This window comes from Nycticebus coucang, chromosome 3 (assembly GCF_027406575.1).
Source record: "Nycticebus coucang isolate mNycCou1 chromosome 3, mNycCou1.pri, whole genome shotgun sequence".
NCBI lineage: Eukaryota > Metazoa > Chordata > Mammalia > Primates > Lorisidae > Nycticebus > Nycticebus coucang.
Window position 1 is genome coordinate 64,162,648 of NC_069782.1, and position 26,394 is coordinate 64,189,041.

At 52.5% G+C, this 26,394-nt stretch overlaps 3 protein-coding genes across 9 annotated transcripts; all 3 read right to left on the minus strand.

The window, feature by feature from the left end:
- Nucleotides 1–2,527: 2,527 nt before the first annotated feature.
- On the minus strand, nt 2,528–6,075 carry ZGLP1 (zinc finger GATA like protein 1). The gene is made up of 5 exons (XM_053583440.1): nt 5,883–6,075; nt 4,527–4,839; nt 3,548–3,633; nt 3,089–3,182; nt 2,528–2,911 (listed from the first exon to the last, which is right to left on the minus strand). Exons 1-5 carry the CDS (start codon nt 6,073–6,075, stop codon nt 2,782–2,784), a joined length of 816 nt encoding a protein of 271 aa, XP_053439415.1. The 3' UTR covers nt 2,528–2,781.
- On the minus strand, nt 5,962–11,271 carry FDX2 (ferredoxin 2). Of its 3 annotated transcripts, none has more exons than XM_053582324.1 (5): nt 10,995–11,271; nt 10,853–10,907; nt 10,556–10,662; nt 6,736–6,823; nt 5,962–6,480 (listed from the first exon to the last, which is right to left on the minus strand). In XM_053582324.1, the coding sequence occupies exons 1-5, from the start codon at nt 11,137–11,139 to the stop codon at nt 6,447–6,449; spliced, it is 429 nt and encodes a 142-aa protein (XP_053438299.1). In that variant the 5' UTR covers nt 11,140–11,271; the 3' UTR covers nt 5,962–6,446. The 3 variants fall into 3 exon arrangements, with proteins under 3 accessions (XP_053438299.1, XP_053438297.1, XP_053438298.1); XM_053582322.1 differs by having other exon boundaries at nt 5,985–6,517; XM_053582323.1 differs by having other exon boundaries at nt 6,375–6,581.
- A 122-nt stretch (nt 11,272–11,393) lies between these two features.
- On the minus strand, nt 11,394–26,329 carry RAVER1 (ribonucleoprotein, PTB binding 1). Of its 5 annotated transcripts, XM_053582310.1 has the most exons (14): nt 26,021–26,329; nt 24,432–24,498; nt 21,322–21,791; nt 17,072–17,263; nt 16,841–16,970; nt 16,352–16,446; nt 15,529–15,616; nt 15,046–15,257; nt 14,856–14,949; nt 14,632–14,780; nt 13,791–13,865; nt 13,325–13,465; nt 12,843–12,926; nt 11,397–12,745 (listed from the first exon to the last, which is right to left on the minus strand). In XM_053582310.1, the coding sequence occupies exons 1-14, from the start codon at nt 26,288–26,290 to the stop codon at nt 12,599–12,601; spliced, it is 2,214 nt and encodes a 737-aa protein (XP_053438285.1). In that variant the 5' UTR covers nt 26,291–26,329; the 3' UTR covers nt 11,397–12,598. The 5 variants fall into 5 exon arrangements, with proteins under 5 accessions (XP_053438288.1, XP_053438287.1, XP_053438286.1 ...); XM_053582309.1 differs by having other exon boundaries at nt 14,632–14,949; XM_053582313.1 differs by lacking the exon at nt 17,072–17,263 and having other exon boundaries at nt 11,394–12,745; nt 14,632–14,949.
- Nucleotides 26,330–26,394: the final 65 nt, after the last annotated feature.

Genomic DNA, 26,394 nt, shown 5'->3' on the forward strand with positions numbered 1-26,394 from the left:
TGTTAACTTTGACAGCATACTATGTATGTGTTAAGTATAATCCAAGTCATCTTTTAGTGGTATGAAATGGAGGTTGTCCTATTTCAGTGCCCTGTCTCTCTTTCTGGGCCTTGGGCAGGGATGGGGACCATACCCTTTCCTTCTCCTCCCAGTGCTTATCTCTTCCACCCAGCACTATCCTCTGATCCTTCTAATTCTTGGAGGTAGGAGCTAGGTGCTTCCTCCATGCCTGGTTATAGGTAAGGACAAAGCCAAAGCTAAGCCACCTTGCCAGGATGGGTGGCCCCCTTCCACCACACTCCTGTGCTGAGATCTTGCCAGGAAGGCAGTAACTGCAATTAGGAGTATCAGCCCTCAGAATGTCTCTCCTGCTAGAGGGTGCACCCTACCCCAATCCTGAATGCTGCCTCCATTCTGTGCCCATCCACAGTGCCTCAGTTTACCCCCACATGCCTTTCCACTGGGTCCATCATTATTCAGAACAGAAAATACAGGGCATCAGCTGCAGCCTCCACTGCATATCACCACCCTGCTCATTCTCCATAGCATAAGGCAGAACAGCTGGGCCTCATCCCCATCCCTGCAGCCTCCCTCAAAGGCAAAAACACAAGAGCCTGGGAGAAGGAAGCTGGCCTGGACTGCTGAGTGCCTCTGGCTATCCTATGCAGACATTGAATGAGCATACATGAGACAATGAGGAAATAGCACAAGAGGGTAAGCCAGGGCTTGGTGCCAGGTGCCAGGTACAAAAGACACAGCAAGAAACAGCCCCAGTCACCTCCTTAATCATCTTTCTCCACTCCCTCTGGCCTCCTTGAGATTTCTGGAAGCCCACAAAAAACCTGCTTGCTACAGGGTCTTTGCTTTCGTTCTTCCTTCTGTCTGGCATGTTTTTACCTCCAATAGTCCCAGAGCTAGTTCCTAATCCTTGGGTCTCCCTCCATGCAATGTCACCCCCTTGGGAAGGCCTTGCCTGACCCCCATAATTAAGGGGCTTAAGGTAGCCTCCCAAGCCACCCAACCTTTTCTTTAGAGGCAGGGAGAGACAGGGTCTTGGTCCGTTGTCCAGGCTAGAGTGCAGTGGTGTCAGCATAGCTCACTCATTGCAGCATCAAACTCCTGGGCTTAAGTGATCCTCCTGTCTCAGCCTCCTGAGAAGCTGAAAGTACAGGCACCTGCCACCATGCCCAGCCAATTTTTCTATTTTTTGTAGAGATGATATCTCACTCTTGCTCAGGATGGAGATCATAACTTACTCAACATTTTACTGTCCTCCTAGAACATCAGCCACACTGGAACAGATATCTCTGTTTTATTCACTGCTGAGTATCCCCATAGGAGCCTGGCATACATAGTTGCTCAATACATGTTGAATAAATAAGTAAAAGCAGCCTTGATTTTGTAAATACATGATTTGAAATTTTCATGTATTGAAGGTGTATGCCCTGGGCACTCGAGAGACCTATCACGATCAAGAACACAGATGTGGCAACTCAAACCTGAGAAGTTATGCTCCATTGGGGGAGATGGGCCAGACCAAGAATTGAAAAATTCTGGTATGGGTGGCGCCTGTGGCTCAAGGGGTAGGGTGCCGGTCCCATATGCCGGAGGTGGCGGGTTCAGGCCCAGCACCGGCCAAAAAACAAAAAAAAAAAAAAGAAAAGAAAAATTCTGGTATGTTCTGAGGCAGACATGGTGGCATGTACCTGTAGTTTCAGCTACTCAGAAAGCTGAGGTGGGAGGATTGTATGAGATCAGGAGGATGAGACAAGGCTGGATAAGATCCTATCTCTTAAAAAAAAGAAAGAAAAAAAAATAAAATGGCTCTAAGAGGGAGGCTCACGCCATAGCTCAGTGGTTAGGGGGCTGGCCACATGCACCAGGGCTGGTGGGTTTGAACCCAGACAGGGCCTGCTAAACAACGACAACAACAAATAGCTGGGCATTGTGGCAGGTGCCCAGTCCCAGCTACTTGAGAGACTGAGGCAAGAGAATCGCTAAGAGGGAGAAGACTAGCAAGGAGCTGACATAGGGTAAGAGAGGGTGTCTGTTTTAGGCTGGGTCATCAAGAAGGCTTCTCTGAAGAGGTGATGCCCAAGTGACAAGAAGGTGGCAGCCATGGGGAGATGTGGAGGGAGGGTGTTACAGAGGAGGAAGGGTGAGACCAAATGATTCAGGGATCTGATGGTTAGACTCCAGGGCCACCTGGGAGAGACAAAAAGGGTCTGATGGGGATATGTGACCAAGCAAGTCTCACTGGCTTTGTGGCTCACTAATGCCCATAGCAGGAACCTTTCCTGTCCTTGTTTCATCCCAGCCATTCTGACTTCTCCCTCCTCCCTCCCTTGAAGTTTGCACTGAAGGACTGTGTGTCCCACCTGCCGATGGCCCACCTCTCTGAAGCTTTTGGCTCAGCATGGAAGGAAAAATCGCCCACCCCAGTTTCCAAGCTGGAGTGGCACAAGAGGTGGGATCCCCAAATCACACCACTCTTTCTCAGTAACTCTGTTTTATTGTTCTTGCTATTCACAATATGTTTATCACTACTGAGGGTGTCCTGAGGAGGCTCAGCCCAACCTGACTGGTGAAGGAACCAAGTAGGGAATGGGTGACCTGCTGAGACAGGCTCAGAGGCCTGCAGCCTGGGTCTTCCCCTCAGGATCCTTGAAGGCAGACATAGGCCACTATGTCAGTGGCAGGCTGTCACTCTTCCTAGAAGACCTTCTGTCCATTCTCCCTCTGGTGAAACTGAGGCAGAACTGGCTCAGCTGGCTGAAGGACTTAACCTTCATAAGCTGGGCTATGGTGAGGGCCCAGGGTCACTCCACATCTGCCACATAACTTCCTGGGCTGAACACTTTTCCTGGGCACCAGCCAGCAGTTGGAGCAGCGAATGCCGTATTTCTTGTACCTGAGGTGAGGGGTACAAGAAACCACTCTTCAGGATGCAGCAGAGGCCCAGAAACTGCTGCAAGGAAACCACTTTCCCCAAGAGGTGAGTGTTTTGCTTTCCCAATATACCTCATGCCAGCTAAGCATGGACTGACTTGGGGACCCCCACCCCAATTCCCTTGTCCATTCTGAGGACCTGATACCACAGGCATTACAGAGAGGTGTCCCATCTTCAGCATCTCTCCAGAGGGGAGTCCTGTGGGTCCTGCAAGATGCACAGCGCCGAGGCCCTGAAGGGTCAGGTATCAAAGAGCAGGGGTTAGAGGTCAAATGTTGAGTCCACGAAGCCTGGCACTTGGGGAGGTATTTTGCAAGGGGTCTGTATGAAGGCCCTACCTGGCTCTGGGCCAGCCCTGACTGTTGTCAGATCTAAGACAGGGTAGAAACCAGGAAAGGAAACAGATGGCAAAGCTCAGCAGAGAAGGAAGCTGGGGGTGGGGGTGACTCAGCCCAAGTGAAGAGGGACACTGCGACTCCTTGTGTGGACAGGTCTAAATGGGGAAGTGGGATGGAGAAGGGAGGCAGGGAAGAAGGTAAGCAAGACAGAAAATCAGCCCCCCTAAATATTTATAGCTGACAAGTCTTCAGGACTCACCCAGGGCCTCGCTGCCTTCAGGGTGGGCCTCTGGGACCCCAGTAGGGCATGCAGGAGGTCTGTGAGAACGGATGCTACAGGCCAAGCTGGGGGCATTAGACAAATAATTAGCATTAGGGATCTGTATCTTGTCCTTGATAACCACCCAAAATGAAGATCTACTATCAAGAAATCAGGCACCTTGGGCGGCGCCTGTGGCTCAAAGGGGTAGGGCGCTGGCCCCATATGCCAGAGGTGGCGGGTTCAAACCCAGCCCTGGCCAAAACTGCAAAAAAAAAATAAATCAGGCACCTCCCGAGGAAGAATCTGATGTCTGAAAGGCCTGACTTTGCCCCTCACTCATTACAATAATAATAATTAATATTATTTTAACAGCTAGTAAGCCTGGGACCAGCCTGCCAGGTTCAAATCTCAATTCTTGGCCTGTTATCTGACACTTTGGGAGGCTAAGAGGATTGCTGGACTTTGAGCCCAGCCTGAGCACCATAGCGAGGTTCTTCCTCAAAAAAACAAAAAAAAACAAAAAACCCAAACCAAAAATCCCAGTTCTCCCATGTTCTTGCTGTGTGACCCTGGGCAAGCTATTTCCCTCTCTCTGCCTTAGTTTCCTATAAAATGGGCTTCCCAAGGCTTCAGTGAGCCTAAATACATCAATACATCAAATGCTGCCTGTTAGCGCTTACTGCTATTGTTGCCATTACTTTTATCATTACTGGGATAAGTTAACAGCAGCCCTTGGTAGGGTCAGGGCAGACTCCTAAAGAGGAGACCAGTTCTCACACTGGAAGGTGACACCTCAGGGGTGGCAGGACTGGATGGTACCAGTCTGAGGTCTCAGTTCATCAGAGACTGGGCCATCTGTAATGTAGGGCTAGTGTGGAAGCCCATGAGCACCTGTCCCAAGGCATTCTGCCTACCACCTGTGTTCATTCTCCTTGTTACTTGTATAAAGGGCAACCTGGCCTTGGTCAGCCCCTACCTGTATGTGGGGGTGATCTGCAGGCTGGAATCTGGCTTTATCTGAAACTTCAGAGTCACCCCCTCAAACCCGGGGTCCACTTTCTCAGAGCCCTGGCAAGGGTTTGGCTGCTTCCGGGGTCTTCTCCGAGTTGGGGCCAGGTGAGTCCCTGGGGTCTCCAGGCTGTGGTGCTTCCGGCTGGTCTGGGTCTGCATACTTTTGGAATCCCTGTCCAGAGACCCGGGGCCCAAAGTCCCCAGAGATATTGGCTCCCAGCAGGGGCCTAGGGCTTGGGTGTTCTGGTGAGGGGGCTGGGCCAGCTCCTCTGCTGTCCCTTGGAGGAAGCACAGGGAAGTGACTGAGTCATGGCATGCAGGCCAAAGAGACTTGGGGGCAAGGGGCAGTGGGGTCACCCAAATCCCTAGGTAACTCCTGGGTTTGGGGGTTGCAACCTGTGTCTTCTCTTCAGTGTGTGCTCTCAGGAAGATTACGTGGCTATCTGGGGCTCAGAATCACTCCTAACACTGGGTTGAAGTTTAAAAATTGCAAAGTGAAAAAAAATAAATAAATAAAAGAATTGCAAAGTGAGGACGGTGCCTGTGGCTCAAAGGAGTAGGGCCGAGCCCCATACGCCGGAGGTGGCGGGTTCAACCCCAGCCCTGGCCAAAAACTACAAAAAAAAAAATTGCGAAGTGATTGCAAACACATCATGCCCACTGCATGAGTGCAGGGCACTGTTCTCAACCCTTGCATCAGTTAAACCATTTCATCCACCCAGTAACTCACCCAGGGGAGGACCACCCTAGGACCCTTGATGATGATGATGATGGTGACAATTTTTATCATTACTATTGGTTTACCCTCCATAACCCCTGGATGACCCCTGGGTGGTGTCTACATCGGCCTCAGAGGTATGCAATTGCATGACCTCTGAACACTAGATGACCCCAAGGACCCGAGACCAGAACCTCTTCTTTGTTAAGTACCAGTAACTAATACTGTGGACCCTGGATAACCCCAGGAACCAGAGGTCATGACCCCTGGACCACGGAGCCACGTGCACTGTCTGAAGGAGGTGTGTATGCTGGTGGGGGAAGGGACCTGGCCTTACGCACCTCCCACAGAATATACGGCATCCTGGGGTCCTCGGCTTCCGCTGGGCAGATCTTGCCAGTAACTCTAGGTCCAGACAGGGTGGCGCCAGCAGCTCCATCACAACCCAGCCCAGACCACTCCCTAATTCCAGCTTGCCTTGCCCCTACCAGGCCCACCGAATGAGTCCCCACCTGGTTGAGGGCGCAATAAGCCCCACCTGAGTTGGGTGGGCACCAAGAATCAACTAATGATCAGCTTCAGCTTCTCCTTTCTTCAGGTCACCTGTACAGCCCGCTGGGGCCTCAATCTCTCCAAATCCCTCCGCAGCGGCAGGGGCGGGGCCTCGCACAGCGGTCTTTACGCTCAAAATCGGGGTTCCGCGGCCTCCTCTACAGGAGGCCCCATTACTAATCACTGGGAAGAAGGGGCAGGTCAGCATATGCAGTTGCATCTGCCCCCCAAGGACACTCGACATAATGGAAGTCTATGAGACAGGTTTATTGCAGCTCCAATTTAAGTCTGCCCCTTTTAGCACCCCGTTTCTTAGGGGTTTGGGGGAGCCGCCACAGCAGGGGCCCTAGCCCCACAAGAGCATGGCATAGCGATGAGATCTCTCCCAAGCAGGGGCTTCGGCCTTTTCGAAGGCTTCCTGCATCTCTCTCCAGCCTTCCAGTGCTCTGGGCTGGGTCTGGCAGTTTGGCTAATCCTTCAGTCCAGCCCCTCAGCACCATGCCAGCATGGGACCATACAGCTTTCCTTGTCAGTGGGGCTTGGGGACATGGCCATCCACGTAGAAGTTCCTGGTGATCTTGGGCAGGGTAAATTCTGCCCCTTCCAGCTCCGGTGTCAGTATGATCTGGCAGCCCAGCCGGGAATTCTCCTGCAGGAGGGGGGCCATGTCCAGCATGTCATCTTCCCTGGGGTAACAGGGCAGTGGTTAACAGCCAGTGGGCTGGCTCAGGTGGCAGGGAGATGGATGGCCTGGGGGTGGGAGGAGAGGTCATAAGGGCAGCTCCCTTTCCACCAACTGGAGGTGGGGAAGAGAAGTGGTGCCCTCCCCTGCTGCCCAGGTACATTTCTGGACTCCTGGAACCCAGAGTCTTGGTGACCAAAGCTGCAGCTGGGAGGGACTCACCTCTCCTCAGGAGGCGGCAGAAGGTCCAGGTGGTCCTTGCTCACATACACATGGCAGGTGGAACATGCTAGGGAGGCTTCACAGGCCCCTGTAGTAGAAAGTGAGGGGCTCCATCAGAAGACTTGTTTCACCACATACCTCATCTTCCCTTCCGGGGTCTGCACACCCACCCTGTCATTTACTCAGCAGCCTAGATTTACAAAGGGACATCCCAGTAGGCTGAGGAGCTGGCTGCATATGTAGAACTGTTAATGAGCATGAACTTGACTTCAGTGGAGCTGAGAGAGGAAAGGCCAGTGTGCTAGGGGAAAGGGACAGGGAATTAGGATCGAAAGATACACAACCTGACGTTTTCTGCTGACCACTGCCCTTGGAAACACTTCCAAATCCTGACTGATCACTGATCTATGCTTGAGGATAATGTCCCTCCTGTCCTAAAATCTTCCACAGGGTTTTCACACCAAGAAAAAAATCTAAACTCTTCCACTCAGTCCTTGAGAACTCTCCTGTCCCTCTTTCAGTCTTGGACGCAATTTAATCTCTAAATCAACCTGTTTCCCATAAACCTGCCTTCCTCTTTCTGCACTCAACATGGCACACTGTAGATGTCAGAATCATCCATTCTAAGTGCACAAGATGTTAAACTCAGAATTATCTACCCTCTTCCAGACTTGTCAGTCAATGATGGGGGATCTGGAAGGCAACCTCCTGACCCAGCAAGGCCTCCCAGTTTCCCTTGAAATGTCACTGCTAGGAATCTGTGACTAATCTGCCCACCTTCTCTGTTTCCTGAGGAGAAGCTCTCTGGGCCTTGAAACTCCAAGGAGTCCTTGGGTGTCTCTTCCTCAGCCTTGTTTCCCATCCTGTCGGCATCCTTATCACATAAGTTTAAGATTGTCTAATACAATCATTCCAACTATTCACTTCACACTAACCATGTGGCAAGTTATTTTTTTTTTCTTTTTAACAGAGACAGAGTCTCACTTTATCGTCCTCGGTAGTGTGTCATGGCATCACAGCCCACAGCAAACTCCAACTTCTGGGCTTACGAGATTCTCTTGCCTCAGCCTCCTGAGTAGCTGGGACTACAGGTGCCCACCACAATGCCTGGCTGTTTTTTTGTTGTTGTTGCAATTTGGCTGGGGCTGGGTTTGAACCTGCCACCCTTGGTGTATGGGGCCAGCACCCTACTCACTGAGCCACAGGTGCTGCCCCACGATGTGGAAAGTTCTAAATGCTGTTAAACAGTTTAATCTTCACAGCAACTCAGTGAGACAGGAATTCAATTATCCCATTTTACAGATGAGGAAACAGGTGTAGAGAGGCTAAGTACCTTGTTCAGGGTCACATAGTTGGTCAGAGGCAAAATCTGAACACAGGCCTCTCGCTTCTAAAACTTGTGTTCCAATCTCTGTCTTAGATTGCTGGCCAGTGGATTTCACAACAGAACTTGAGTAATCCTGCCATGAGCCCCTAAAAGGTCTTGCCCCCCTTTAATGATTAAATCAGGCTCCCTATTATATTCACCCCCCCTCAAACGAACACTGTACATTTTCCTTCAGACCACTCTTCCCAAGATGCAATTACAAGTTTATTCATGCAATTATTGTCCTTATTAGGCTGAGAGTGGTGTGAAATGATAGAGGTCTTCTATTTTATACATTGTTACTTAACACACGGTAGGTACTGAGTGTTTGTAGAAAAGAAGTGCAGGGCCGGGTGCAGTGGCTCATTCCTGTAATCTAGCACTCTGGGAGGCTCAGGCAGGTAGATTGCCTGTGCTCAGTTCGAGACCAGCCTAAGCAAAAGCAAAACCCCATCTCTACTAAAAACAGAAACTAGGCTTTGTGGTGGATGCCTTTTATAGTCCTACCTACTTGGGAGGCTGAGGCAAGAGAACTGCTTGAGCCCAACAGACTAAGGTTGCTGTGAGCTATGATGCCATAGCCCTAGGGTGACAAAGTGAGACTCTGTTTAAAAAAAAAAAAGAGGTGTAGTGCGTGTGGCTCAGTAGGGCACCGGCCCCATATGCCGAGGGTGGTGGGTTCAAACCCAGCCTCGGCCAAGCTGCAACAAAAAAATAGCTGGTTTGGGCAGCACCTGTGGCTCAAGAAGTAGGGTGCCGGTCCCATATGCCGGAGGTGGCCGGTTCAAACCCAGCCCCGGCCAAAAATCACACACACACACAAAAAAAATAGCCGGGTGTTGTGGCGGGCACCTGTAGTCCCAGCTACTTGGGAGGCCAAGGCAAGAGAACTGCTTAAGCCTAGGAGTTGGAGGTTGCTGTGAGCTGTGTGATGCTACAGCAGTCTACTGAGGGCGATAAAGTGAGACTCTGTCTCTACAAAAAAAAAAAAAAAAAAATAGTGAGCTCCCACCCTGCACACCCAGTCGCTGGCCACAGGGCTCTGTTTCCCACCCCACAACACAGCTAGCTAGCATCCACAGAGCCTCTCAGCCCAGACTTCAGTAGACCTCACCAAAATGCCATCTCGGATGGAGCACGCCATGAAACCATGATGTTCACATTTCACAAATTTGGCAGGGATAAAGGCTACTTAACAAAGGAGGGCCCTAGAGTGCTCATGGAGGAGGAGTTCCCAGGATTTCTGGAAAATCAAAAAGACCCTCTGGCCTTAGACAAAATAATGAAGGACCTGGACCAGTGCCAAGATGGCAAAGTGGGCTTCCAGAGCTCCTTTTCCCTAATTGCGGGCCTCACCATCACATGTAATGACTATTTTGTAGTACACATGAAGCAGAAGGGAAAGAAGTAGACAGAACTGAGCAATTACTCTGCCCTTCAAAGTGCTCTCTCAAATGATTGCTTAAAACATCTGTCCCACAGTTTCTCCCTGTATAAGGAGTTCATGAGCAGATCAGGACCCTTAGAATACATACAAATAAAATCCAACTCCCATTTATCAAGCAGAGAAGGAAAAGTTAATTAAATGCCAGATGAGCTTTTGATTTTTACATTGTTTGCATCCCCTTGCCCTCAATAAACATAATCCTTTTTTTAATTCTAAAAAAAGAAAAGCAACACAGATTACTGGCTAAAATGGGATGACTTCAAGTCTAGTTTTATTACTTACTTGACCTTAGACCAAGTCTACTTAACCTGGAGATTGGTCTCCTCACCTATAAAACGGAATAACAGTCTATCATACTGTATAAATTTGTTATGAAGATTCAATCAGTTAATATGTGTTAACAGGCTTAAAGTAATTCTGCTATTATTATCTTTCCCTCAACAAATATTACAATTAATACTTGTTACTTTTAAGTACCATGATAGGAAACAGGTAAGTGTGAACCAAGGTCTCTGACCTCAGTAGGAGACAGATGACAAACAAGGAAATAAAACAGTGAGAAGGGCTATGTATCACATCACACTGATACAGAATGACTAGGGGATGGGAGCTTTAGCTGGGCTGAGGGAGACGACATTTACATTGAAATATGAAGGATAAGACAAAGCCAGAATATTTGTTGGGAAAGCATTCAGAGAGAATGCAAAGGTCCTGAGGCAGGAATGAGCTTAGCTATTTCAGGAACATCCAGAAAGCCAGTGTGGCTAGAATAGAGGGAGGAAGAGAGAAGAGAACCATAAGTTCCCAAAAGGCAGGAGTTCTAGTAGTCTCTAATAAATGCTCAATAATTAAGAGCTAGGCAAGGAATGGGGCTATAGTGTGAACTTAAGTTTTAGTCTGTATTTGGTGGAAAGCCATAGGTGGGTTAAGCAGTGGAAACACACACCTAATTTGTGTGTTTCTGAATGGGTAAGGCCCTACTCAATTCCCTGTGCCCAGCCTCCTACCTTCCAGGTCCACCCCGTGGCGCTGGGCCAGGTGGAGAACATTGTCCCCGACTTTGCCGCTCACTGGAATCCGCTGGCCTGACCGGTCAACAAACACCACATTCACTCTGGGAATAGACAAGGGGTGAACTCGATGATAGGCTCAGGGGTTAGGGTCTGCAGATTGGGGCTGCGGCTTGACGGACAAGGGACAGAGCCAGAAGAGGGACCTAGGGACGAAGCTGCAGAGCGAGGCGGGGACCAGAGAAACCTTGTGGAAAGAGAAAAAGGGAATTTGACCCACCACCCAGCACTCACACGTCCCCAGGCCGCTCAGGGACGCCGGCTTCCACCTCTCCCGTCGGGCGCGAGCCTGGAAAACACGGTTGGGTGAGCGGCCGTGCCCCGCGCAGAGGGCGTCTGACGCGTTAACGCTGCTCATCCCGGACGCCCCAGGTACCTGTCTCCCGGAATTTTCTGGTTATCGCCAGCGTTGCCGTCTCCCCGGACCCCGAACAGACCCCAGGTCTCCTCCACCAAATGCCCCTTGGAGCCCGCAGCAGAACTTTCGCGTTCACGCCTCCTCGAGCCATGGAGGCGGCCATGACAAACGTCACGTGACCCAGGGACTGCGTAAGTGCTGCGCCAGGCGCGCACGCATAGGGCCCCGTAATTACGCGAACATAAGCGCCCACGTTTGCTTGGGGCAGGCGGCGGTAAAGCGCCCCAGGCGGGGACCACCAGGGTGGGAAGGCACAGGGCAGAGTCTGGCACACGTAAACCTGTGGGGGTATCCCAGACCTCCCACCCAGGCCCACTGTCCTCCCAAGAACCAGCCAGCTTTGATTTCTTTAAAACCATTTACTTACAAACTTTTATTCAGCAAAGGTCTGTATGGGGAGATTGGGGAAGAGGACATCCCCCTAGAGTGGATGGGGCCCCACCCCCCGAAGGCAGGGAAAGGGAAGCTGGTGGCCCAGTCAGAAAGGGACAAGGCCCAGGGACACCACAGGTCGACAAGTCCTGCTAGAGGGCAGGTGCAGAGCTTATCTGCACGGAGTTGTTAGTTTCTGGCATGGGGCCAAAAGGAGGCCAGCTCCAGTGATCTGGCCTGGGATGGAGGGTGTAGCTCATCTTCAACAAGGGGGCAGACAGCAGAGGCTCGGTGAAATGAGTGCCAGACCTGATTCCCACAGACAGCAAGGGAACTGGTTTAAGCTGGCTGAGAAAGTCCATCTCTACACCTAGTCCTGGGCAGGAATGGTAGGATTAATTTGCCAAGAGGAAGGCTTTGGCCTTCTACTATCTCCCGGGTGGAGATCCTCCGTAGGGAGACCCAAAACGTAGGCCAGAGCTGTTTGGTCCTTGGTCAAGCTCCCAGAGCTCGGCATCTGAAGCTCTGGCCAGCCAGGGCCTGGGGCCCAGCTTTAAGGCATCAGAAGGCTAAGGGGCTGAGGCAGGGAGCAGGGGACCGACCTGGGGCTCAGGTACAGAGCAGGCAGGCAGAGACAGCCATGCCTGTAGCAGACATGGGAAAAGAGAAAAGGGCTGAGCTGTTTCAAACCAAAAAGTGTGGAATGGAGGCCCAGACCTTGAAGGAGGCTAGACCTTGAAGGAATCAGAGCTGGGGTTTGTCCTGGATGGTCTAAAAAAAGAAACAAAAGCCAATTGTCAAAGTTAAAAAAGGGGACAGTCTCTGATCCTCACAGGAGGCCAGGGAAACCTCCAAGGCACTCGAAAGGTCAAAATACAGGAGTGACAAAGCAGGAAGGGACTCCTGGAGATATGGGCACAAATGTAGAACAGGAGAAGGAGAGAGAGTAGGCCAGGGCCCTTCTCTTAAGGCTGTGGGGTTTCAGTGTCAGGAGTGGGCCAGAGATGCAGTGAGACCCCCAGACTCCCTCACACTCCTTGGGCTTTTGGGGCTCCGGCTTGCTGGTCAGTAAAGTCTTTCAGAGATTCTTCTATCACCGAAAGAAGAAAAACGTTTTTAAAAACACACACAAAAAACCACCAGAAAACCCAAAAGCGATTTGGTACAGGCTCTCAGGCATCTCTGGTGCCTTAGAAAATTCTCTTCCGCTTCAGGTAGGAGTCTGCATAGTGGCCGCCGAGGCCTTGGGAGTGCTGGCCCACATAGCTGCCTTCTGGGCTGGGCTCAGGCGAGGGCAGCAGGTGGGCAAAGCTGCGTTTCTGGCCGCCCAGTGGGGTCTGGAGACAAAGGGCGGGGGGAAAGGGGTATATGGGTCAGGGGTTGCCTGAGGGCCAGGGCTTCTCAGCCCTGCATATCCCCACCCCCTGCCCCTACCTTCATCAGGTGGCTGTGACCATTGGGCCCAGGGCCAAGGCCTAGGAGCCCTTCTCCGGACCCCAGTGGGGAGGAGCCAACTGCCTGGGGGAAATGAGAGAGAGGTGGGATGAGTCACTTCCTAGGGGTCACAGGGAACACCCCCAGAGGGAAGACAAGGGGTTTCAAGTTCCAGTCTTGCCTTTGCCACTTACTAGCTATGAGAACTAGGGGCGATTACTCCATTTCTCTGAGCCTGTTTCCTCATCTGCCAAATGGGGCTAATACCAACCCATACCCTAGGCTGCTAGGAAGTGAGGGAGAGCTCAGAAGACTCGCAGGGTGAGAGAACCACAGGATGCATCCACTCTGCCCTAAGCAGGACTGACACTTGCCACTGCCCCAGCCTTGGCCTAGGCAATGAGAGTCACAGAGCCTGGTGGCAGGTGCCCCCACATCCTGGCTGTATCAGAGGACTGGTCCTTGGCTGGGGAGGCCCTTACCTTATTGAGGTGGCTCTGCTTGAGGCCAGCCTGCAGGCCACTGGTGAAGTAGGAAGTGGGTGAGCCCGAGTAGAAGTGAGAGAGGGGCCCACCTCCACCCCCAGCACTTCGCTCGCCAAAGCCACTGGGTGGGGGAGACATCTGCAGAGAGGGGATCAGCTGAGTGAAGCAGACGACTATGGCATCCACTCCCTTGTGTAGGATCCCCCCCAGCTATGGGCTTTGCCCTAATGGACTGAAGAGACCCCGTAAATGAGTGTAGGCCAGCCTGATGGAGGTGAGTGCCATATGGCACAAGGATGAGCCATTCAAGCCCATGGGCCACCAAGGTATGTGAGTGAGGCTTTGTGCCCCACTGAGGCCCAGGTGAACACCAGGTCACTGCGGGGAACCACCCACACCCTAGAATGGTGAGAAATAATAAAACACTGGCATGGCTTGTGATGCAACACAGGCTGCCTCTTACCTTGTGTCGGCTGGATCCATGAGGCCCGAGGGCTGGCTCCCGTGTGTGGGAGAAGAGCCGCCGAGGTCCTACATCCTGAATAAAAGTGGGAGAAGCACAGTGGGTTGGGCTGGCTGAATTTCATAGCACAGCGGTCACCCGGGAAGTTGGTGCCTACCATTCTGGGCCCAAAAGGGGGCAGTTGTAGCCTTGGGGGCCATGAGAGAGTGGGGAGCTGGAATGAGGCAGAATGTGTGCCCCATCCCAAGGGGTAGTTGCACCTCTGCCCCAGTGATGGCTGCTGGGAAGTAAAGTGGCCCCAGCAAGCCAAGTGTTTGAAATTTTCAAGGCCAGCCAGGAATACAAGCTGAATGACTTCTTGCAATTTCCCTGTGTTGACATTTTAGCTATGATTTGTTTGAAGCCCAGTGTGGGACAAACATACCACAGGCAGCCAGCGGGATGGCCAGTTTACAATTTCTGACATGAAGGATATTGGGGTCATAGAAGGACCAAATCTCTAGGGACAGAGATGGGAATCAAACGCAGGAGAGATGATCAGAGACAGGCAGGAGGCTAGTCCTGTATCTAGAGGGAAGCCAATAATGGCCTAAGGCCTATCAGAAGAGACAGACAGACAGATAAACAGATGCAGGCTGAGATTGTGCAGGTCTGGAAAGTAGACAAATAAGCAGACAGGGAAGCAGGGTCTAGTGTGCAGAGATGGACAGATCTGAGGATTAAGAGAAATATGACATATTCCCAGCTAGTGCGAGGCCTGGCATAGTCAGTGCTAGAGAAGTACCAGATTGGAGAATGATTTGGCCTCAGGGAACAGAGGGCCACGCAGCCAGCCACTCACTGAGGGGTAGTCGAAGCTGTAGCTGTCAGGCAGTCCTGGTTCAGCAGGCAGGCGGGTGCTGGTGAGAGGGCTGAGCAGGTGGGACTTGAGCTGGAAGGCTTTGCTGCTGCTGCTGCTGCTGCTGCCACCGCTGCCACCTCCACCAGGGGCTGAGGGGTTAGGCAAGGGGCCCTCAGCTAGGTGGCAGCTTCTCCCGGCACCTCCCCAGCCCCAGGGCTCCTTACCCGCCAGGTTGCTGGCTGGGAGCAGGCTATGTAGGTTCAGGTAGGGATTCAGGGGGATCCGGTAGTCCTTGGGGGGTTCCCCTAGCAGCGAGACCTGTGGCGGGAGGGCTGGATTCAAGAGGGCCCCAGGCAGGGGGGATCTGGCCCGGTAGGAGGCTAGAGTAGTGCTGGGTACAGGGCAAGGCCTTACCCCGGGGGGCGTCGGCAGGGGCCCACTGTCCTTCTGCAGGCTCCTGAGGCCAGTGCCTCGGAGCCCCATGGGGGCTGGGGGAGGAGTGTGCTGGGCAGCTGGGGGACCTAGGCCCATGGCCTCCCGGTCACCCCCAGCAGGGCCAAGCAGTGGTGGCAACAGGGGTGGTGGCTTCCCTCGACGGGGTGGTAGCTCTGGGGGCAGGCCTCCGCCTAGGGAGAAAAGGAGGAGTTCAGTGGCCTGACCTTGCAGGACCCCTCTTCCTGGGGTTACTACATGCTGGCTATTGACAAAGCTCATGGCCACCCCACTGACAGATGAGGACCCTGATACCCAAAGAGGTTATGCCTCTTGCCCCAGGGCATACAGATGGGAACTTACAACTTCCAGCAAGGGGCAAGAGGCTCAGGTCAGGAAGCAGAAAAATGCTGGTGCCTGGAGGTCAAGGTATGGGGCAGGGTTATGGGGCAGGGTTCGTGTTACCTGCAGATAGCTCTCCAAGGAGGGGGTTGGGCGGCTGGGCCCCAGGCTGAAGGGTGCCCAGAGGCGAATCTCCCAGGATCCCGGGCTTCTAGGAACAGAGCATAGATAGCTGGAGACAGGGTAGGGTGGCCTGTGCAGTAAACAGGTGTCCCCAAGTCTTGAAGGTCACAACACTCAGCACATCCAGAATCCAGTCCATAGCCAGGACGCACGGTGTCCTCTAGTACTTGTGACACTCTATCCATTGCCCATCTGGTCAGCCAGGACACTGAGCATCTTGTGCATGCCAGGACCTGTCACCCCATATTGTCCCAAACCTACCCCTTGGCCAATTGTCACACAGCAGGGTTGACTGCAGCCACATGGGGTTTTAGTCACTTAGTTCCATAAGCTCCCACTTTGTCCATACCACCGGACACACCTATGTCACCAAGTAGGCCCCAGGGAACCAAACCAAACAGAGTGGGGTGTGGGTGTATCTGAGTGTACGGCCAGCCTGGACTTTCTTCTCCAGATGGCTCCTCCCTAGGGGATGCTGAGCAAACAATTCATACTGGTGCCCAGGAGTGGTGCTCCCAGCCCACACCCAGTCTCAGGCCATAAATGGATGTGTCCAGGTCCCTTGACCCCACCCCAGCCACCAAGGCCAGTGTCCCTCTCCAGAGTAGAGGGAAAGGCAAACCTTGCCATGTGAGAGTGGGGGAGGGGTATGAGTTGGTGTCACCTTCTTCCTTGGCCCCAGGGACACAGCCAGAGGTTCCCCAGCCTCAGGTAGGGCTGGCAGGGCAAGGACTTAGAGCTTGTAGGGAAGGGTGGGCATTACCTTCTGGCTCTGGGTTTGCAGGGCAAGCTGCAGTAGCGCTGTGGACAGGGCTGGCCCGTTGAGCAGTGGCATGGCTGGAGGGGCACCCAGGAGGCCTGGGGGGAAAATGAAGTGAAATGGGCAGTGGTTCCCCATGTCCCCCCATCATAAAACATAGCCCCAAGCCTGTTATCTTGCCAGAGCAAGAAACTGAAGCTCTCGGGGGGCAACATATGTGCCCAAAGGAAAGTCCTGGAAGGGGCAGAGTCCACTCCAGGGAGGGATGGCCCCTCTTCCTACTACCCTGACTATAAGCTGCTTTGCTATCCCTATCCCTACCCCCATTATGGGCAGCAGCAGCTCCCTTGGGCCACCCCTGTTTTCCTCTCAGCACCATCATGGGCTTCCCGGTGGCTGCTACTGAAATGACCAAAGTTTCAGGAAACATGAAGGACAGGGCTGTGGTCCCCATTCTGAGTACACTGGGGGCCCTGCCTGGCCCTGCCTTACCCTGCTTGCCTCCCGCACTGCCACGGAGCAGAGGGTTGAGCAGCAGTTGGAGGGATGCGGACGGCCCCAGGTTGTTGAGCAACTGCAGGATGTTGGGTTCAGGCAGGAGCCCCTTGCCCCGGTTGAGGGCCTGTGGGAGGGACAGAGGGCCAGCTCAGCATGCACCTGGGCAGGGACTTCCTCCAGTCTCCCGGTCCTCACCCTGTGGCACCCTCACCCGCACTCGCTCACCGTGGCCTGGGCAGCAATGAGCGCAGCCAGCATGCTGCGGCCGGGGGGCCCAGGGGCACAGAAGGAGACACGCAGGTGGCTGCCCCCCAGGGCCAGGCCATCTGCCTGCTGCTGTGCCTCCTCCGCCATCTCTGCTGTCTCGTACTCCAGCACCGCAAAGCCCTTCAACTGCCCATCCTGGCCGCATGCCAGCTGCAGAGAGGAGGCAGGCATTTGTGAGTGCCTGGGCAGCAGTGACAACAGGGATCCCCAGAGAGGGGGAACTCAGAGCCAGGTACTGTCCAAGCCCTGTTCCTGCCTTAGCTTCATTTGATCTTTATAGCCCAGAGAGCCTGCATCATACCCATTTTCCAGAGAAGGCAACTGAGGCAGAGGTTAGCTCACCCAAGGCCACACAGGGGTGGGAGGAGGGCAGTGCAGGGAGCCACCACACCACCAATGCCAATGTCATACAGAAGAGAGACTTCCCTTGGGATTCCCAAGCACACAAAGGCACAAAGTGTGAGAGAGGCAGGTGGTTCTAGGGCACCACCTGATCACAAGCCCCAGGCTAAAGACACTGCAGCAGAGGCCAGGAAGGGTACACAGCTTCAAGGTGAGGCAGGTGACTTCCAAGCTGGGGTTCAAGGCTGCAATGGTCACACAGCCAGGGAGCAGTAAGAACAGGTGTGTGTGTCTCTTCACCCCCTTAATAGCAGCCATTTAGTCCTTCAGGCCCACAGCCCAGCCTGACCCAGAACCCTGGGGCCAGACATGCTCCAGGACTGAGGATTCTAGATTAGAAAGGTACAGAGCTGCACATAAAGCACTGTGTACCTGCCACCCCCAGCAGGGCCTGGGCAGCTCCCTGTACTGCAAACACATGAATCACTCTGCAGCAAGACATAAAGATAAAGGCCACAGAAAGCTCACATGGGTTCATGTCAGGGTTTGCTGCCACAAACTCAGGGGACAAAGCTCCTGGTTTTCAGGGCATTTTAGGTGCCAGAACTGTAGATGAGGGCTGTCCCAGAGCAAGCAGATGCTGTCAGGGCACCCAGCCCCAGCCCTGCCTGGCACTGAGAGACTTCCCTGCATGCCTGAGGGCTCAGTGCCACTGGTACTGTCACTGCATGGCAGAGGCAGGCGTTTTCTGTGCTCTCACAAGGAAACTGAAGCTCAGGGAGGGGAGTCCTGTGTCCAGGCTACAGAGCTAGATCTGGGATCAGATCAGGTTAGGTTTTATACCCTCCTCCATAAAACCATCCACCTTGGGGGTGGTGATGACTGTCCCAAGAAACAATGCTCTCCTGATCCCAAGTGACAAGTGGATGACTGGGTTATAGTTCAGGATCAAGGTCCCGTTCATAAGTAGGGGACTAGTATAGCGTTCATAAAATTGAATATGGCCCAGCCACAAAAGAAAGATGGTAACTTGAAAGCTCTAGAAAGACACTGGAGACAAAGCAAGTGAAGAAAGGAAACCAAGCAAGGCACAGCAATATTTGGGTCAAAAAAAGGGGGAGATCAGGAAAGTATATTTTGAAATGCATAACACAATCTCACTGGAAGGAAACAGCAAACTGGTGCCAGGAAGAGGCCTTGACAACTCACCATTCTGCACAAGCTAAATTTTGAAATGTGAATGGACTCCTCATTCACAAAAATAGTGGAAAGGCTTTTTACTAACACTCAGGGCTTTATACATTTGCATGGCAAATACTTATAAGCAACTTTATAATAAAATAAAGCAATTTTGTCTGTGAATAAATAACGAAACACATTGCAGTGGCTTTCTATGGATCTCCCTGGTATTCTCCTCTTGATTACAAAGGGAATAAATGCACCCCCGCGAGGACAGAAAACTTCCTGTTAGGCATCTTGAGGGGGCAGGAGCACCTCTTTAGGCACCTGGGCCCTGAGGTTGCTGGGTGGCCAATGAACATGGATATCCCTATCCTTCTCTTTCTTCATCTGCAAAACAGGCCAGCAACTGGCCCCACCTCAAAGGGCTGCGGATTAAACAAGATGCTGAACAAAGGGTGAGGAAAGAAAAGGCTCCCATTCCAGGCAGTGGTCAAATCAGGTAGTGATGCTGTGGGAAGTGACCAGGCCAGGGCCCTGCATCTGGAGAGTGCCTAGGCAGGGAAAGTGCTGGCTGTAGTCCAGCTGTTCATCTTCTCATAATCATCCCCATCTTACAGATGAACGGGGGGGAGGGGGGAGGTCAAAGGGTGACCAAGGCCACATAGTTCCTAAATAGGTATCACATTCAACCAGGATACTTAACAAGATGGTGAGCGCCTCAGAAACCAGTCACCTCAATGCTCGGTATTCAAAAGGTGCTCAATAAATGGCTGGTGCAGAAGAGTGGGGAACCTGTGGTCTTGAGGCCACATGTGGCCTCCTGGATCTTTGAGTATGGCCTTTTGACTGAATACAAATTTTTTTTTTTTTTTTTTTTGAGACAGTCTCACTTTGTTGCCCTCAGTTGCTGTGGCATCACAGCTCACAGCAACCTCCAGCTCTTGGGCTTAGACAATTCTCTTGCCTCAGCCTCCCCAGTAGCTGGGATTACAGCTGCCCGCCACCACACCCAGCTATTTTTTTGTTGTTGTTACAGTTTGGCCAGGGCCGGGTTTGAACCTGCCACCCTCAGTATATGGGGCTGGCACCCTACTCACTGAGCCACAGGCGCCACCCGACTAAATCCAATTTTTATAGAACAAATCCTTTTAATAATTAACCCTGCCAGGTACAATGGCTCATGCCAGTAATCCCAGCACTCTGGGAGGCTGAAGGCGGGTGGATCACCTAAACTCATAAGTTTGAGACTAGCCTGAGCTAGAGTGAAACCCCATCTCTAAAAATAGCCAGGCATTGTGGTGGGCACCTGTAGTCCCAGCTACTCAGGATGCTGAGGCAAGAGAACTGCTTGAGCCCAAGAGTCTGAGGTTGCTGTGACCTATGACGTCACAGCACTCTATGGGGGGGATAAAGTGAGACTCTGTCTCAAAAAAAAAAAAAAGTACAGCTGCTTGGGAGGGTGAGGCAAGAGAATCACATAAGCCAAGAGTTAGAGGTTGCTGTGAGCCGTGTGACGCCACGGCACTCTACCCGACGGCGGTACAGTGAGACTGTCTCTACAAAAAAAAAAAATGTAATAATAATTCAATTCACCGTGTCCTCCTGGTACATAGTAGGTGTGCAAAAGAAGGCAGCAGAAGGAATGGTGAGTTTCCTATAGATGCCTAATCTAAATAGGGCACCAACACTCTACTTACATAAGGCACCTAGGAGCTGGGCCATAAAGCTGGGGTCTGAGCTGGCCAACTCTTGCCAGGCCCAGGGTGCTGGACCTAGGTGGTAGTATTTCCATCCTGGCTCTGCCAGGCCCTGGCTATATGACCCTAGTTATGTCACTTGTCTGTGCCTCACTATCCTAACCTAAAAATGGGGATGATTCCTGCCTCTCTGGGTAGTTAAGCGATTGTAGGTAATATATTCAGGACACACAGTGAATGCCGAAGGAATGTTCCCCCTTGAAGATCTGTGGACAAGGCCTTCTGAGAACTATGTGAAAGCTGGGCCTGGCCTATCTAGTCCCATTACACCAGTCACAGGGCAAAATACACAGAGAATTGCCTGGCACATGTGGGTTGAATGAACAAGGGATTGTTTGGCCAAACCCAGGGGGGAGATATTGAATCTCTACTGACAGAGAAAGGAAAATGAGGCTCAAGGCGGGGATCTGACCAAGCCTGACTTTGGGGACTTGCTATGTTGCCCAGGCTGGTCTTGAACTCCTAGGCTCAAAGTGATCCTTCCACCTCAACCTCCCAAGTCAGCAAAGCCTGACTTGATGACCTTACGGCTTAAACAGATTATGGGCCCCCATGGAACAGCCTCCTCAATCCCTGGCCTGCGGCTAGGGCCTGGTAGGAATGCAATAAACATCTGAAGGATCTCAGCAAGTGAGGGGCTGAGCATGCCTGAGATTAGCAATTGTAAGGGCAGCTTTGCTGTGTTTGATGGGGAGAGCGAGGCCGAGATTGGAAGTTGCATAGGGATTCACATCCAGCCCTCTGGGGCTCTCACCCAGCACCACATGGCCTCTCTAGCAAGCACCCCCTTCCACGTTGCGTTGCTGAAGCTTTACTGAAAAGGGAACTAGGAGAGTAGAAAAGGCAAGTGACTCCAAAGGACCCCTTTAGGTATTCTGGGCCTGGCATCTGCTCCCCAGTGCCCCCCACACTGGGCACAGGGCTCACCTGGCAGAAGGTGGGTATGTGGACAGCCGATAGTGTCTGGCGCAGGGCATCCACATCGTTGAAGCCGGGTGGCAGGTGGTCAACACAGAGGCAGCGGGAGTGCAGCAGGGCAGGTGTCAGCTGCCCAGCATCTGTCCAGTGCACATAGAGGGTGCGTGGGCCCAGTGGCTTGCCCAGCAGGTCTGACTTAGCACGGGCAGCTGAGTCCTTCTTCATGTACTCGGCAAAACCATAGCCCTTCGAGTGGCCGGTACGCTCACTGTAGACCAGGAAACAGCGCTCTAGGCTGCCAAAGGGCCGCACCAGTTCCTCGAACTGCTGCTGCGTGAGGCTGGGGGGCAGGTTGGCGACACACAGCAGGGCATCTGTAGGCTGCAGCTGCACCGACAGCTCGCGGTCCCGCAGGTGGCTCTGATGAAAAGCACTGATGGCTGCCTCGGCCTGCTCCCCATTCAGCAGGGTCACAAAAGCTATAGCAGTAGGAAGGGAGCTCAAGGTCAGAGAGGCCCCAAACATCTCCCTTTCCACTCCACGGCCCTCAAAACCAGGTATGATATCCCATGTGAACAGTCGGTAGCCTTGAGCAACTCAAACACACACACACTCAGATGACACCAAGGATAGTGGTTAAGTACATGGTCATTAAGCCCAGGTTTAAGTCCCAAACCTTGGGTGGCTAAGAGGTCTCAATTTCTTCATCTGTCCAATGGGCACAAGTTAATCCTCATAACCATCATTTTGCCAGCAAGGAAACAGGCCCAAAGCAGTGACTCCTTGCCCAAACAGAGTAGCCTGGATTTGAACCCTGGCAGCTGGGCTCAAGAGCCCTGCTCTGAACACCCTCCACTATCTTTCCGGGTCACACGGGACCCTTGGTCCTGCTGCCTTGTGCTGCTCCCAATTCCCTATCTACCCAGTGACTGCAGGAAGCTTTGTTCAAAATAACCAGATAGTACTACATCTCTGCCCAGAGGATTCTTGTTGCAGGGTCCAATGGAGCCTGCATGAACTCACTCACTACTATTTCCTGGACTATCCCAGGCACATTCTGTTGGGGCTTTTGCAGCTACTGGTCCCTAAGTGTGGAACACTGAGCCCATCTCTTCACCTGGCTAACCCCAGCTCACACTTCAGATCCAATCTCAAATGTCATTTGCCCCATGAAGCCTACCCTGACTGCTCTTGCTTCAGATCCCAGCTCTTTATTCCCACAGTGCCCTGGAGCTTTTGGTCTTCAAGACCATGTCACCTTTACACTTGGAGTTATCTGAATAACATCCCCCTCCCTGGACAGACTACCTCTGTCTTTCATAACTGTGTCTATGGTACCTAGCAGATGGGAAGCACTAAATGAGTGAACAGAAGTATCACTTAATATCTGGGTCCTTGATATGTGGCATCTGGCTAAGTGCTTAGTAAACATAAGACTTGTTGACCTTTTTTTTTTTTTGGCTGGGGCTGGGTTTGAACCTGCCACCTGCAGCATATGGGGCCGGCGCCCTACTCCTTTGAGCCACAGGCGCCGCCTGACTTTGTTTAAGAAATAGGGTCAAAAAAAAAAAAAAAAAAAAAAAGAGAGAGAGAGGGTCTCATTCTGTTACCCAGGCTAGAGTACTGTGGCGTGATTATAGCTCACTATAACATCAAACTCTTTGGCTCAAGGGATCCTCCAGTCTCAGCCTCCCCAAGTAGCTGGCACTATAGGCACACACCACCACATCTGGGGTTTCAATATGTTGCCATGCTGGTCTTGAATTCCTGGCCTCAAATGATCTTCCTTCCTTGGCCTCCTAAAGTGCTCAGATTATAGCTGTGAGCCAGCCACTGTACCTGGTCTTCCTGTCACTGTTTACTAAGCACCGACTACGTGCTAGGCACCCACAGCCTTTTAGGCATTTTAATATGTTTGTTAAGGTACCAAGCAGGTACCTGAAGTTTAATGGCATACTCAATTTACTAATGAGAAAACTGAGGCTCTGGCAGGGTAAATTACTTGACCATGGCCAGAGTGAGAACTAACCTGGATCTGAACTTTGAGGTCTCTTTGCCTCCAGGGTTCATGATCCTTTTTTCTTTTTTTTGAGACAGTGTAGAGTACTGAGTAGAGTACTGTGGCATCTATAGCTCACAGCAACCTCAAACTCTTGGGCTAAAGTTATCCTCTGCCTCAGTCCCCTGAGTAGCTGAGACTACAGGTGCCACAATGCTAGGCTATTTTTAGAGATGAGGTCTTGCTCTTGCTCAGGCTGGTCTCAACTCCTGACCTCAACCAATCCACCCACCTGAGCCTCCCGGAGTGCTAGGATTATAGGCATAAGCCACCACACCCGGCCCTAAGATCTTAACCATTACTCCAACCTGCGAGGTAGCTCTCCAAGGGGCACCTGTCCTTAGCTCCTTCTCACCCATGTTACAGCTTACAAGCAAAGGCCCTGAAAAGTCTTAACACCTGGCACAATGCCTGGTGGGCTCTGACATCCACCAAGAGTCTCCCTTATTGTGGGGGGTGGGGGGGACAAAGCTGACAAGACCAGCCTTAGAGTCCAGGAGGCAGATGGGAGAGCCAGCAATGACAGCCAGGAGTGGTTAGTACTAGGAAGGGCAGCTGTTTGATGTCACTTGGCTGGGGTATGGATGGAAGAAGGGATAACTAAGAATAGTTGCAGAAGGAAAAGCCTGGAATCTGATAAGTGGCAGAGGAGATAGTGAGGCTGGGGCACATGCCAGGAGGAGCACAGGAGATTTTTGGGGAGAGAATGATGATGAGTGCTGAGATCAGGTTGTCAAGGGAGCTAGAGCTGGCTACCTGGTGGGGGGCGGAGGGGGGCAGCAGTGGAGTGAAATCATGTTGGCCAAGAGGCCAGGGGAAGGCAGCAGTTTAGACAGAGCCAGGCATGGGGCAGGTGGCACTAACCAAGGGGAAGACCACATAGGATGGGATAAGTAGGGTAGATAAAGCCCAGAGGAGATCATGAAGGCTGCCCCAAGCTGGGCATCCAGGATGAGAGACAGATTGGGGTAACCTGCTGGGCTGGCCTGGGAGCTATACCGAGCCCTCATCTTCAAGGATTTTCACCACCTACCCTGGTCCTCCCCATAACCCCACAAACCTGTTCCTTTGTATTTGTCCACAAAACAGTACTTGAGCTCATAGTCACTGAGCAGGTCGTGCACTTCCTGTGAAGACAGAAGCCAAAGGACTGGGAGTCACCAGAGACTGCAGGGAGCAACCTGGTACCACCTTCAAATGTATCAGCTATGAAGGCAGGTCACATATCATCCCCTTTTTACAAATGAGGAAACTGAGACTCAAGGCAGTTATTTGCCCAAGGCCATTCATGCCATACCCATTAGAGTTAATATTGAGAGTCTGCCTACAGGCCCCATGCTATTAACCAATAAGACACACTCTTAGAGAGTATGCCCTTAGCGAAGTCACTAACTCGTCTAAACTTCCTTTGGCAAGACTGTTTCCAACAACTCTACAAGTGAAGTAGTAACAAACCCATTTTGCACACGAGGAAATGGGAGACTCAAGAGGGGTGAAGGGACCTGTTAAAGGTCATGGAATTGGTCAGATTGGCAGTGGGAATGCCACCTAGGGATACCTGACAGAGGTACTTAATAAGCCCACATCAGGTGGTTTTACATATGTCCCAAATCCCTCCTGCTGACAGGCTGCCCTTTTGCAAACCAGCTTTAAGGGCAAGGGGCTGGGGCCTGCTTGTGTCAGACACTGGCACTTTACGAGAGAGTGTGTTCCCAGCTGAGAGACTGAGGGCACTAAGAGGAGGATCCACTCCAGAAATAAACCAGACCATGCTAGTGGTGCCTGCCCTGGTCTGTCTCAAATTAGCCCCTCCCAACAATCCTGGGGCCATACCCACAGGCATATAACCATCCAGGGACAGGAATGATCAAGTAGGAGGTGTGCTCATGGGCAGGAGAGCTGGGATTCTCAGCAGCGGAGACAGAACCCATTCCACCACCACATGGCAGGACAGCATAGATGCCATTTCCCTGAGTCCAAAGAGCATTGGGAAGCCTTGCTGGAAGTAGGCCCCAAGAGTAGGGCCCCTTCCAGAGGAAGATTATTAACCAAGCGGTCTTCACAGAATATAAGCTCCCCCCCGCTACAGGTCTATGGGCTGGTGGCAGGAGACCCCATTTTTCTAAATTATTGGTGGGGTTTTGGGTGATGAGATCTCTGGGGCTGCTGTAACTTCCGGATCTACCTCTAAGAGGAGTGAATAAACGCGTGATATGGAGGGACATCCTCCAGCCAGCTCCGAAACTTCTGGACATGAGGTTCCCTCATCCCATGGTAGAGGGATTGGGAAAAAGCATGATCCGAGAAAGGGGCAACTGGTGTCCCGATCTAGAGGCCCATTCACAACCCATCAACTGGGCCAAAGCTGCCCGCCCCCTCCCATTCTCCGCCTTCTTCTAATCTCATGGTCTTGTCCAAGCCTGCGGTCGATCCTAGCAACGTCGTCCCTCGTCCAAAATTGGTATTTCCCTTCATCAACACCCCCCCCGCCCACATCCCGCTCTTGGTTTTTCCCGACCTCGCGTGGATCCTGCACTCGGACACCCACCAATGAGCCCTTGAATCCGTCAGCACTGGTGTGGCCCGGTTCCCCCCGCGCACGCGCACGGTGGTATTTCCCGCCACGCTCCCACACCGCCCCCCCCATACCTGGTTGGTCACGTCCCCCGGGAGGCCCCGGATCAGTATCTTGCGGCGGTTACGGAACTGGCGCTCGGTGTGTTCTAGGCGCTTCCGGATCTCTTCTGAATCTAGTGGTAGCAGCTCTTCTTCTGGCGCCCGACGCTCCGTGGCATCGCCAGCTTCAACCTCAGCCCCATACTCCGGGCTTAGCGGGGGCCGGTGTGTAACGGACACGTCGGCCGCCATCTTGGGAAACCCGGAGCCTTCTGGGACCAGCGAGCCGGGGCGGAGCTGCATAGAGCGGCAACGAGGGTGCGCCCTCCGATTGGCTGAGAGAAGCCCCACCTCCCTCCCGACCCCTCAGCCCATTGGCTAGGGCTCAGCCCTCCTCTCAAGAGTTC